This window comes from Salmo salar, chromosome ssa28 (assembly GCF_905237065.1).
Source record: "Salmo salar chromosome ssa28, Ssal_v3.1, whole genome shotgun sequence".
In the NCBI taxonomy this organism is placed as follows: Eukaryota; Metazoa; Chordata; class Actinopteri; order Salmoniformes; family Salmonidae; genus Salmo; species Salmo salar.
In genome coordinates, this window is record NC_059469.1 from 13,234,453 (window position 1) to 13,247,705 (window position 13,253).

Sequence of the window (13,253 nt, forward strand, 5' to 3'; positions counted from 1 at the left end):
GTTTTTGGGGGAATAGTTTTTGTCATGCCCTCTTACATTTACATTTAAGTCATTTAGTAGACGCTCTTATCCAGAGCGACTTACAAATTGGTGCATTCACCTTATAATATCCAGTGGAACAACCACTTTACAATAGTGCATCTAAATCTTTTAAGGGGGGGGTTAGAAGGATTACTTTATTCTATCCCAGGTATTCCTTAAAGAGGTGGGGTTTCAGGGGTCTCCGGAAGGGGGTGATTGACTCCGCTGTCCTGGCGTGGTGAGGGAGCTTGTTCCACCATTGGGGTGCCAGAGCAGCGAACAGTTTTGACTGGGCTGAGCGGGAACTGTGCTTCCTCAGAGGTAGGGAGGCGAGCAGGCCAGAGGTGGATGAACGCAGTGCCCTTGTTTGGGTGTAGGGCCTGATCAGAGCCTGAAGGTACGGAGGTGCCGTTCCCCTCACAGCTCCGTAGGCAAGCACCATGGTCTTGTAGCGGATGCGAGCTTCGACTGGAAGCCAGTGGAGAGAGCGGAGGAGCGGGATGACGTGAGAGAACTTGGGAAGGTTGAACACCAGACGGGCTGCGGCGTTCTGGATGAGTTTTAGGGGTTTAATGGCACAGGCAGGGAGCCCAGCCAACAACGAGTTGCAGTAATCCAGACGGGAGATGACAAGTGCCTGGATTAGGACCTGCGCCGCTTCCTGTGTGAGGCAGGGTCGTACTCTGCGAATGTTGTAGAGCATGAACCTACAGGATCGGGTCACCGCCTTGATGTTAGTGGAGAACGACAGGGTGTTGTCCAGGGTCACGCCGAGGCTCTTAGCACTCTGGGAGGAGGACACAAGGGAGTTGTCAACCGTGATGGCGAGCTCATGGAACGGGCAGTCCTTCCCCGGGAGGAAGAGCAGCTCCGTCTTGCCGAGGTTCAGCTTGAGGTGGTGATCCGTCATCCACACTGATATGTCTGCCAGACATGCAGAGATGCGATTCGCCACCTGGTTGTCAGAAGGGGGAAAGGAGAAGATTAATTGTGTCATCTGCATAGCAATGATATGAGAGACCATGTGAGGATATGACAGCGCCAAGTGACTTTGTGTATAGCGAGAATAGGAGTGGGCCTAGAACAGAGCCCTGGGGGACACCAGTGGTGAGAGCACGTGGTGCAGAGACAGATTCTCGCCACGCCACCTGGTAGGAGCGACCTGTCAGGTAGGACGCAATCCAAGCGTGGGCCGCGCCGGAGATGCCCAGCTCGGAGAGGGTGGAGAGGAGGATCTGATGGTTCACGGTATCAAAGGCAGCAGATAGGTCTAGAAGGATGAGAGCAGAGGAGAGAGAGTTAGCTTTAGCAGTGCGGAGAGCCTCCGTGACACAGAGAAGAGCAGTCTCAGTTGAATGCCCAGTCTTGAAACCTGACTGATTAGGATCAAGAAGGTCATTCTGAGAGAGATGGCAAGAGAGCTGGCCAAGGACGGCACGTTCAAGAGTTTTGGAGAGAAAGGAAAGAAGGGATACTGGTCTGTAGTTGTTGACATCGGAGGGATCGAGTGTAGGTTTTATTCAGAAGGGGTGCAACTCTCGCTCTCTTGAAGACGGAAGGGACGTAGCCAGCGGTCAAGGATGAGTTGATGAGCGAGGTGAGGTAGGGGAGAAGGTCTCCGGAAATGGTCTGGAGAAGAGAGGAGGGGATAGGGTCAAGTGGGCAGGTTGTTGGGCGGCCGGCCGTCACGACGCGAGATTTCATCTGGAGAGAGAGGGGAGAAAGAGGTCAAAGCACAGGGTAGGGCAGTGTGAGCAGGACCAGCGGTGTCGTTTGACTTAGCAAACGAGGATCGGATATCGTCAACCTTCTTTTCAAAATGGTTGACGAAGTCATCCGCAGAGAGGGAGGAGGGGGCGGGGAGGAGGATTCAGGAGGGAGGAGAAGGTAGCAAAGAGCTTCCTAGGGTTAGAGGCAGATGCTTGGAGTTTAGAGTGGTAGAAAGTGGCTTTAGCAGCAGAGACAGAAGAGGAAAATGTAGAGAGGAGGGAGTGAAAGGATGCCAGGTCCGCAGGGAGGCGAGTTTTCCTCCATTTCCGCTCGGCTGCCCGGAGCCCTGTTCTGTGAGCTCGCAGTGAGTCGTCGAGCCACGGAGCAGGAGGGGAGGACCGAGCCGGCCTGGAGGATAGGGGACAGAGGAAATCAAAGGATGCAGAGAGGGAGGAGAGGAGGGTTGAGGAGGCAGAATCAGGAGATAGGTTGGAGAAGGTTTGAGCAGAGGGAAGAGATGATAGGATGGAAGAGGAGAGAGTAGCGGGAGAGAAAGAGCGAAGGTTGGGACGGCGCAATACCATCCGAGTAGGGGCAGAGTGAGAAGTGTTGGATGAGAGCGAGAGGGAAAAGGATACAAGGTAGTGGTCGGAGACTTGGAGGGGAGTTGCAATGAGATTAGTGGAAGAACAGCATCTAGTAAAGATGAGGTCAAGCGTATTGCCTGCCTTGTGAGTAGGGGGGGAAGGTGAGAGAGGTGAGGTCGAAAGAGGAGAGGAGTGGAAAGAAGGAGGCAGAGAGGAATGAGTCAAAGGTAGACGTGGGGAGGTTAAAGTCATCCAGAACTGTGAGAGGTGAGCCATCCTCAGGAAAGGAACTTATCAAGGCGTCAAGCTCATTGATGAACTCTCCAAGGGAACCTGGAGGGCGATAAATGATAAGGATGTTAAGCTTGAAAGGGCTGGTAACTGTGACAGCATGGAATTCAAATCAGGAGATAGACAGATGGGTCAGGGGAGAAAGAGAGAATGTCCATTTGGGAGAGATGAGGATTCCAGTGCCACCACCCCGCTGGCTCGATGCTCTAGGGGTATGCGAGAACACATAGTCAGACGAAGAGAGAGCAGTAGGAGTAGCAGTGTTATCTGTGGTAATCCATGTTTCCGTCAGCGCCAGGAAGTCTAGGGACTGGAGGGTAGCATAGGCTGAGATGAACTCAGCCTTGTTGGCCGCAGACCGGCAGTTCCAGAGGCTGCCGGAGACCTGGAACTCCACGTGGGTCGTGCGCGCTGGGACCACCAGGTTAGAGTGGCAGCGGCCACGCGGTGTGGAGCGTTTGTATGGCCTGTGCAGAGGGGAGAGAACAGGGATAGACAGACACATAGTAGACAAGCTACAGAAGAGGCTACGCTAATGCAAAGGAGATTGGAATGACAAGTGGACTACACGTCTCGAATGTTCAGAAAGTTAAGCTTACGTTGCAAAAATCTTATTGACTAAAATGATACAGTACTGCTGGCTGGTGGAGTAGGCTAGCTAGCAGTGGCTGCGTTGTTGACTTTGAACGTGTAGCTGGCTAGGTAACCTCGATAGTTTCAGTACTACCCCTTGTCATGATACAAAGCAACTTTGTAGCTAGCTAGCTAACATAACACTAATCAAGACGTTCCTTGTAATGTATTTAGTTTCTACAATGCTGCTCGTCGGTAATAGTTGGCTGGGTTAGGAAAAATGGCGTCGCGGGGGACGGAAATAGCTGGCTAGCTAACCTCGATGGCTGGCTAGCTAACCTCGGTAATTACTAGACTACACAATTATCAAGCTATGACAAAGACAACTAAGTAGCTAGCTAGCTAACACTGCACTAGTCAAATCGTTCCGTTGTAAAGTATTAGTATCTACAGCGCTGCTAGTCGGTAACGGTTGGCTAGCTAGCAGTGGGTTAATGATGACTAGGTGTGTTGACTAAGTCTGGCGCCGCGTCATGGCTGGCTAGCTCACCTCGATAATTACTCAAACTACACAATTATCTTAGATACAGAGACAGCAAAGACAACTATGTAGCTGGCTAACTAACACTAACACCACACTAATCAAGTCGTTACGTTGTAATGTAATAGTTTCTACAGTGCTGCTAGTTGGTAGAAGTTGGCTAGCTAGCAGTGATGACTAGCTAGCTAGCAGCTAGCAGTGTTGACTACGTTAGGAGGACGAAGATAGCTAGCCTCGATAATTACTCAATTACTCTAAACTACACAATTATCTTTGATACAAAGACGGCTATGTAGCCAGCTAAGAAGAATTGCTCAGATCAAACAACTCAAGCCGTTGTAATGTAGTGAAGTGTAATATTACGCCGGCATTAATTCGGAGGACACGCATTGACACTGCCGGACTGCACAAACAACCCAAATGCACGACTGTCTTGGTGTGCTTGGACCATGTTGGTGATGTAGACACCAAGGAACTTGAAGCTCTCAACCTGCTCCACTGCAGCCCCGTCGATGAGAATGGGGGCGTGCTCGGTCCTCTTTTTCCTTTAGTCCACAGTCATCTACTTTGTCTTGATCACGTTGAGGGAGAGGTTGTTGTCTGACCTCCTCCCTAATAGGCTGTCTCATCATTGTCGGTGATCAGGCCTACCACTGTTGTGTCATCGGCAAACTTAATGGTGTTGGAGTTGTGCCTGGCCATGTAGTCATGAGTGAACAGGGAGTACAGGAGGGGACTGAGTTGATCCTGTGTTGAGGATCAGCATGGCGGATGTGTTGTTACCTACCCTTACCACCTGGGGACGGCCCATCAGGAAGTCCAGGATCCAGTTGCAGAGGGAAGTGTTTAGTCCCAGAGTCCTTAGCTTATTGATGAGCTTTGATAGCACTATGGTGTTGAATGCTGAGCTGTAGTCATTGAATAGAATTCTCACATAGGGGCTCCCTTTGTCCAGGTGGGAAGGGGCAGTGTGGAGTGTAATAGAGATTGCGTCATCTGTTGGGGCGGTATGCAAATTTGAGTGGGTCGAGGGTTTCTGGGATAATGGTGTTGATGTGAGCCATGACCAGCCTTTCAAAGCGCTTCATGGCTACAGATGTGAGTGCTATGGGTCGGTAGTCATTTAGGCAGGTTACCTTAGTGTTCTTGGGCACAGGCACTATGGTGGTCTGCTTAAAACATGTTGGTATTACAGACTCGGACAGGGAGAGGTTGAAAATGTCAATGAAGACACTTGCCAGTTGGTTAGCGCATGCTCGTAGTACACGTCCTGGTAATCCGTCTGGCCCTGCGGCCTTGTGAATGTTGACCTGTTTAAAGGTCTTACTCACATCGGCTGCGGAGAGCGTGACCACACAGTCTTCTGGAACAGCTGGTGCTCTCATGCATGTTTCAGTGTTATTTGCCTCAAAGCGAGCATAGAAATAGTTTAGCTCGTCTGGCAGGCTCGTGTCACTGGGCAGCTCTCGGCTGTGCTTCCCTTTTGTCGTCTGTAATGGTTTGCAAGCCCTACCACATCTGACGAGCGTCAGAGCCGGTGTAGTACTATTCGATCTTAGTCCTGTATTGATGCTTTGCCTGTTTCATGGTTCGTCGGCGGGCATAGCGGGATTTCTTATAAGCTTCAGGGTTAGAGTCCCGCTCTTTGAAAGCGGCAGCTCTAGCCTTTAGCTCAGTGTGGATGTTGCCTGCAATCCATGGCTTCTGGTTGGGGTATGTACGTACTGTCACTGTGAGGATGACATCATCGATGCACTTATTGATGAAGCCAATGACTGATGTGTACTTCAATGCCATCGGAGGAATCTCGGAACATATTCCAGTCTGTGCTAGCAAAACAGTCCTGTAGCTTAGCATCTGGTTCATCTGATCATTTTTTTATTGATCTAGTCACTAGTGCTTCCTGCTTTAATTTTTGCTTGTAAGCAGGAATCAGGAGGATATCATTTTGGTCATATTTGCCAAATGGAGGGCGAGGAGAGCTTTGTATGCATCTCTGTGTGTGGAGTAAATGTGGTCCAGAGTTGTTTTTTTTCTCTCTCTCTGGTTGCACATTTAACATGCTAATAGAAATTTGGATTTAAGTTTCCCTGCATTACAGTCCCCATCTACTATGAGCGCCACCTCTGGGTGAGCATTTTCTTGTTTGCTTATGACAAAATACAGCTCATTCAATGCTGTCTTCGTGCCAGCCTCTGACTGTGGTGGTATGTAAACAGCTATGAAAAATACAGATTAACTCTCTAGGTAGATTGTGTGGTCTACAGTTTATCATGAGATACTCTATCTCAGGCGAGCAATAGCTCGAGACTTCCTTAGATATCGTGCACCAGAAGTTATTTACAAAAATACATAGTCACCCGCCCCTTGTCTTAACAGATGCCGCTGTTCTGTCCTGCCGGTGCAGTGTATAACCAGCCAGCTGTATGTTGATAATGTCGTCATTCAGCCACGACTCTGTGAAGAACAAGATATTACAGTTTTGAATGTCCCGTTAGTATTTAATCTTCCGCGTCGGTCATCGATTTATTCTCCAAAGATTGCATGTTTGCTAGCAGAATGGAAGGAAGTGGGGGTTTATTCGATCGCATACGAATTCTCAAAATGCAGCCCGCCCTCTGGCCCCTTTTCCTCCGCCGCCTCTTCACGCAAATGACGGGGATCTGGGCCTGTTCCTGAGAAAGCAGTATATTGTTCGCGTCGGGCTCGTCAGACTCGTTAAAGGGAAAAAAAGGATTCTGCCAGTCCGTGGTGAGTAATCGCAGGCCTGATGTCCAGAAGTTCTTTTTGGTCATAACAGACGGTAGCGGCAACATTATGTACAAAATAAGTTAAAAAAACAAGTTACAAACAACGCAAATAAACAAACAAAAAACACAATCGGTTGGGGACACGTAAAACGTCTGCCGCCTTCTCCGGCGCGGGTGTTCTTAATATTCTGTATACTCAGTATATTTGTTTCGTTTTTTAACTTTCTATTTGATCTTTAATGCACTTTGAGATTATTCTTGTATAATGAAGTGCTTTAAAAATGCAATTATTCTTATTATGAAATATGATGTTTGAGAGTAGTGCAGTTTGTTTCTGTATCACAAGATGCTTCCCACTCTCTCGAGTTTCACTACTCAGTTCTTAGTGTCTGTGATTCAACTCAGCCCCCATGCTGTGGTTTTCCCCTCTTCATTTGCATTGGAGGTTTACAGTTATGAACACTGTCCCTTCTACGTAACTAGGCTAAGTACAGCAACAACCTATGGTGTGCGTGTCCCTCTCTCGGCCCCTAAGCCAGCTGATGTCATGCGACATTCCACACAGTTAGACGGCCCCAAAATGACCTGGGGTCAGACAGGAGCAAGCGGCTTGACTACTGCTAATGTTCAGTACTGATTTATATACAGTGCTGGTGTTCTGTGAGAACAAACACTAGACTTGGGTATGTTCATAATGACACACTATTCCCTAGGCCTATATAGGACACTACTTCGGGCCATATTGATGTCATGGGTTCTGTCCAAAAGTAAAGCACTGTACAGGGACTATAGGGCGCAATTTCAGATAGGTCCCACTGGATATGTTTGATGATTTGACATTTTAAAGTGTATTGGTCTCATCCCATTGGTCTCCATCTTTGATTCCAGGTAGCCAATCAGACGCTCCACACAGACAGCCCAGACCTGCCGGAATGTTTCCAGCTGTCAGTGCTGTCATGGCTGCCTTGTGTGTACCTGTGGCTTGCTTGCCCCCCCTACCTCTTCTACCTCCAGAGGAACAACAAGGGTTACATCATGATGTCCATCCTTAACAGAGTGAAAACGGTGAGGGACCACACCACGCACTGGGCTGCTGTATGCGGACATGCATACGCTGTCTTTCTCTCTGTCTCCGTCTCTCTCTCTCGATGCAATACTGTTTGTTGCCAGAGATTGATACCCTGTTTCGTGGCCCTTATTAGATTATTTAGTTGATGCGCGATAGGGGAATAGTGGAACTGTTTATCAGACAGGCTAATGACCAGTACTGGGAAACGTACCAGACATTCAAGCTTGTTCAGACAGTTTAGATGGGTTTTGATCAAATTACTCCTGCTCAGTTTTGGGTTTATTTCTTTCTCTCTTTCTCACCCCTCCCCTTTCCTCCTCTAGGTCTTTGGGTTGGTGTTGTGGATCGTGTGTTGGACAGATCTTTTCGGCACCTTCCATGAGCTGCGGCAGGGGGACACAAAGCCACCCATCTACTTCGTCACTCCGCTGGTGGTCGGCATGACGATGGTACTTGTACACAACAACAGGGTGTGGCGTTGTAAACATGCAGTACAGTCGTACAGTGCTCAACTCACTTCCTGAAAAATACCTTATTTTTGGGGTCTTGTTGCTTAGTGACCAGTATTTTGAATCCATAACTTGTCAATCAATCATGTATGTATTGTTGCAACCTGGACTCAGGGGTAGACGTAACATAGTAACCGGAAATCTGGGACACTCAAATTAGTATAATATGTTTGGTATGGTATGTATTAATTTATGGATGTCCATCATCCATTTTGTATGATAAGTTACGATTTACAATTCAAGTTTCAAGTTTTATTAGTCGTGCGGGATACGCATGGTATACATTGTCCAATGAAATGCTTACTTGCAGGTTCCTTCCCGACAATGCAACAACCATAAAAAATTGTAAAAAATAAGAATACGAACATGAAGTAAATGGCAGTAGAATAGATTAACAATTTTAGTATACATATAATACAGGAAGGCACAATTTATAGTAAAATATTTACATGTGTTTTGGGGAAGGGGGGATGGAGAGCAAGTGTTTAACTAGAGCACTATAATAAGAGTCTGGTAGCAGCAGTTGTAATGTGTGCTAAGGTGCAGAGAATCAGAGCAGGTGGTCAGTCCAGTTCAACTGTTCAGCAGTCTGATGGCTTGAAGATAGAAACTGTCTCTGAGCCTTTTGGTATCAGACCTCATGCTCTGATACCGTCTGCTAGACGGTAAGGGAGAGAACAGCTCGTGGCTGGGTTGTGTGGGGTCCTTGATGATGCTGCGTGCGTTCCTCAGGCACCATTTTGTGTAATGTCCCGGATGGATGGAAGCTCAGCCTCCGTGACGACCACGTTTCGAGTAGATGTACTGGATGGGTGGAAGCACAGTCCCAATTCGTATCACATGTTACGAATTGCAATTAATACAATATGTTACAAATTTGCAATATGTATGATATGTTAGAAATTCTAATTTGTTGTAGCTAGCATTAGCTAGGTTGCTAGGTGGCGGACGCTAATGTTAACTAGGTGGCTAACATTAGATATGTTGGGGTTAAGGTTAGGAGTTATGTTAAAGGGTTATTGGGAAGGGGAAGCTAAAATGCTAAGTAGTTGTAAAGTAGATAAAAAAGTAGTAAGTAGTTGCTAATCAGCTAAAATGCTAAAGTTGTCCGTGATGAGATTCGAACACGCAACCTTTGGGTTGCTAGACGTTCGCTTTATACGCTTATCCATCCATAACGAACAACCACTGTTTTTGCCTTAAGTAACCTTCCCTCTTATGTAACCATACCAAAGATAACATATCATTATACTAAGTTGAGTGTCCCAGATTTTTGTTTACTATGTTACGTCTAGTCTATGAGACCAGCCTGATTGTTGTGTTTGTAGATGATTAGATTGTCATTGTATTCCATTAGCCCTTACAGTATGTTGCGCGCTCTAAGGTGTAGAATAAGCCTAGTGAACATGCTGTTATTCACAGGCAGTTGCTATGCTGGTTCACAAGTTTTTTTTTCTTCTTCTATCTCACATTTCTCTCTCTCATGCCCTATGCATGAGTGAGCGAAGGAGAGAGTAGAGCTTAGATGCATGTTCACCTTTACATGCCCTGTGTGTTTCTGTGCTTATCTAAATCGTGTTCACTCAACGCCTCGCTCCCTCACTCTCCCTTTCTCCCTCCTCTCTTTCTCAGCTGCTAGCTTTGTTTCTGATACAGTTTGAGAGGTTGAAGGGGGTCCAGTCTTCAGGGATTCTATTTATATTCTGGTTCCTGTCGGTGCTGTGTGCCATAGTGCCTTTCCGCTCCAAGATCCTACAGGCCAAATATCAGGTGAGATCAGGGTTTCCCCTAATGTGTACTGTATAGGCGGAGGTGAAGGAGATGTTTAAAATGTATAGATGTCTCCATCTCCCTCGCTCTCTCCTTCTTCTTTTCCCTCTCTCAAAACATGGTTACCACCCCCCCTCTTCCTCCTCCTTCCTTCCCTCCCTCTCCTTCCCTGGCTAAAGAACTTACGGTTGGTTGTTTTGGGGGTTAGGCAGGGCCGAGGTTGGGTGGAGAGAGTGAGCGAGAGAGGAGAAATAGTAGGTCTGTTGTCCTAGCGACCTGCAGGGCCTTAGCCGTCTTATCTAACCTAACCTACTGAGGGCTGTCTAATACTCTAACATAATCTAATGCCCTAACAGCTAGCCAGAGCTACACTGGGGCCAAACCAGGTCAAACCATGCTAACATCTGTCTTGTGGTCTGCTCTGGCTATTTACAATCCCATTGATCCTACCAATTAGGCCCTAGTTGTGTTTTAAATATTTTATTTAAAATGACTGAATGGCTTGTGGTCAGGGAGACAAAAGAATGATTTTGGATGACTTAGTTGTTTTTAGCTCAGCAGGGTTTGGGGGGACTGATCATCGATATGTAAGAGAGCGTTTTAGGAGACTAGCACAGTTAGTGTATTGTCTGTCAGCTTCCTTAAGAAATGGCTTTCATAACAAAATGTCCTCCAACAGGTCAATACAGTCTTTCTCTGTTCTTGTGTTTCAGAGTGTGATTTCAGACAAGTTGCGTTTCACCACATTCTATTTCTACTTCAGCCTGATCGTAGCCGAGCTTATCCTCTCTTGCTTCAATGAGAAACCTCCACTTTTCTCCAACATAGACACAGACCCCGTGAGTCAACAATACACACACACACACACACACACACACGCACACACACACTGTGACCTTATTCTGCCATTTTCTCCTCAGAATCCTTGTCCTCAATCAACTGCTGGTTTCCTCTCCACTATGACCTTCTGGTGGTTCACTAGGTAACATGATTTCCCCCATACAACACATACTGTACAACAATTATGCCTTGGTGCAGGATTGTCTTATCCTATACATTTGTATGGCTTGTAGCTATTGCATGTTCAATGTATGTTATTCCCACAAGTAATCAGTACATTTGATCAATAATCAATGGAACCGCCAACACGTCTTCTCTCTGTGCCCTGGTTTCCTGGACACGGATAAAGCCTTTTCCAGGATCTTGCACTTCATAAAGTTCCACTAATGTGTTGTGTCCCTCTCTGTCCCAGCATGGCCATTAAGGGCTATAAGAACCCTCTGGAAGCCAAAGACCTGTGGTCACTGAACAAGAGGGACAGCTCAGAGGTGGTCGTCCCCAAGCTACTGCGGGAGTGGGAGGTGGAGCAAGCCAAGGCTCACAGGTAGGGAGGGAGCAAAGGAGGGTGGGGGTAGAATGGGAAACTGAAAAACTATTATTATACTGAACAGAAATATAAATGCAACATGCAACAATTTCAATGTTTTTACTGAGTTACAGTTCATATAAGGAAATCAGTCAATTGAAATAAATTAATTAGGCCCTAATCTATGGATTTCACATGACTGGGAATACAGATATGCATCTGTTGGTCATAGACACCTTTTTAAAAAAAGGTAGGGGTGTGGATCAAAAAAACAGTCAGTATCTTGTGTGACCACAATTTGCCTCATGCAGATCGACACATCACCTTCGCATAGAGTTGATCAGGCTGTTGCTTGTGGAATGTTGTCCCACTCCTCTTCAATGGCTCTGCGAATCTGATGGATATGGGCGGAACTGGAACACGCTGTCGTACACGTCGATTCAGAGCATCCCAAACATGCTCAATGGGTGACATGTCTGGTGGGAATGCAGGCCATGGAAGAACTGGCACATTTTCAGCTTCTAGGAATTGTGTACAGATCCTTGCAACATGGGGCCGTGCATTATCATGCTGAAACATGAGGTGATGGAGGCCGATGAATGGCACGACAATGGGCCTCAGGATCTTGTCACTGTATCTCTGTGCATTCAAATTGCCATTGATAAAATGCAGTTGTGTTCGTTGTCTGTAGCTTATACCTGCCCATACCATAACCCCACCGCCACCAAAGGGCATTCTGTTCACAACGTTGACATCAGCAAACAGCTCGCCTACACAACGTCATCTGCCTGGTACAGTTGAAACCGGGATTCATCCGTAAAGAGCACACTTCTCCAGCGTGCCAGTGGCCATCGAAGGTGAGCATTTGCCCACTGAAGTCGGTTACGACACCAAACTGCAGTCAGGTCAAGACTCTGGTGAGGATGACAAGCACACAGATGAGCTTCCCTGAAACGGTTTCTGACAGTTTGTGCAGAACTTCTTTGGTTGTGCAAACCCACAGTTTCATCAGCTGTTCGGGTGGCTGGTCTAAAACTGCACATTTTAGAGTGGCCTTATATTGTCCCCAGCACAAGGTGCACCTGTGTAATGATCATGCTGTTTAATCAACTTCTTGATATTCCACACCTGTCAGGTGGATGGATTATCTTGGCAAATGAGAAATGCTCACCAACACGGATGTAAACACATTTGTGCGCAACATTTTAGCGAAATAAGGATTTCTGGGATCTTTTATTTCAGCTCATTAACACTTTACATGTTGCGTTTTATATTTTTGTTCAGTGTGTATTTCTAAGAAATTTTGATTTTGAGACCAGCATCCAAATTTCCTTTAATCTTTCCTGTAATGGACATATTCTATTTGGTGATTTCTTATCTCAAAGGCTTCCAATGTTTTCACAACTTTTTTTGTTTTAATACATTTTTTCACAGTTTGAAAATCAGTACCCTTATTTCCTTATTTTACTTGTTACAACAACATTGACCCAGCAGTATGACTGTGTAGAGAAGGGTTTCTCTTGTTTAAGGTTACACAGCCAAATGACACAGCCTAAGTCAACAGTAGTTTGCCCTTTCACATCATTCCCAGTACTGTGGAGAGCTGTAGGAGGAAGTTGTCTTTATGGGATCTGAGTGTGCATGCTTGTGTTTGTACATGTGCACGTATGTGTGAGAAAGATAAAGTGTGTTCTTCATGTGGCGCCAGCCAGTATCGCTCATATCTGTTAAACTTGTTAGGATAGTAACCACTGGATTGTGCGGCACCTTTTGAGCATTTCATTTGTTGAGTCAGTGTCTCTGCATCCCTGGTCTTGGGTGGAAAACACAGTAGTAAAGCAAACATGCTAGTATCAAAGGCAGAAATAGCACCACAGATCAGTAAGATGAGTTGGAGAGAAATCGTTACAAAACACACAGATGGAACATTGTGTGTTTACATGTGTTTACATAATACATGATGTGTTTACATCATACAGAGAATTCCAACAGGCTGCTGCAGTGAATTAAAAAAACTGGAATGTGACTGGAAAGCAGTGGAGTGAAAATCTCGCTTGTATAGCCTG

The 13,253-nt window shown here is 46.4% G+C and overlaps 1 protein-coding gene across 4 annotated transcripts in view; it reads left to right on the forward strand.

Moving 5' to 3' along the window:
* The window catches only part of abcc3 (ATP-binding cassette, sub-family C (CFTR/MRP), member 3), a 62,731-nt gene that overhangs the window by 26,609 nt on the left and 22,869 nt on the right, over positions 1-13,253 (forward strand). For all 4 annotated transcript variants that reach the window (XR_006762610.1, XR_006762609.1, XM_014179584.2 and 1 more), the window contains exons 2-7: positions 7,362-7,538; positions 7,866-7,991; positions 9,684-9,821; positions 10,535-10,660; positions 10,742-10,803; positions 11,074-11,205. Coding sequence is in view for 2 of the 4 variants with exons in the window: in XM_014179584.2 (XP_014035059.1) it covers positions 7,362-7,538; positions 7,866-7,991; positions 9,684-9,821; positions 10,535-10,660; positions 10,742-10,803; positions 11,074-11,205 (761 nt within the window). In the remaining 2 variants the exon portion in view is untranslated. The remainder of the gene's footprint in view (positions 1-7,361; positions 7,539-7,865; positions 7,992-9,683; positions 9,822-10,534; positions 10,661-10,741; positions 10,804-11,073; positions 11,206-13,253) is intronic.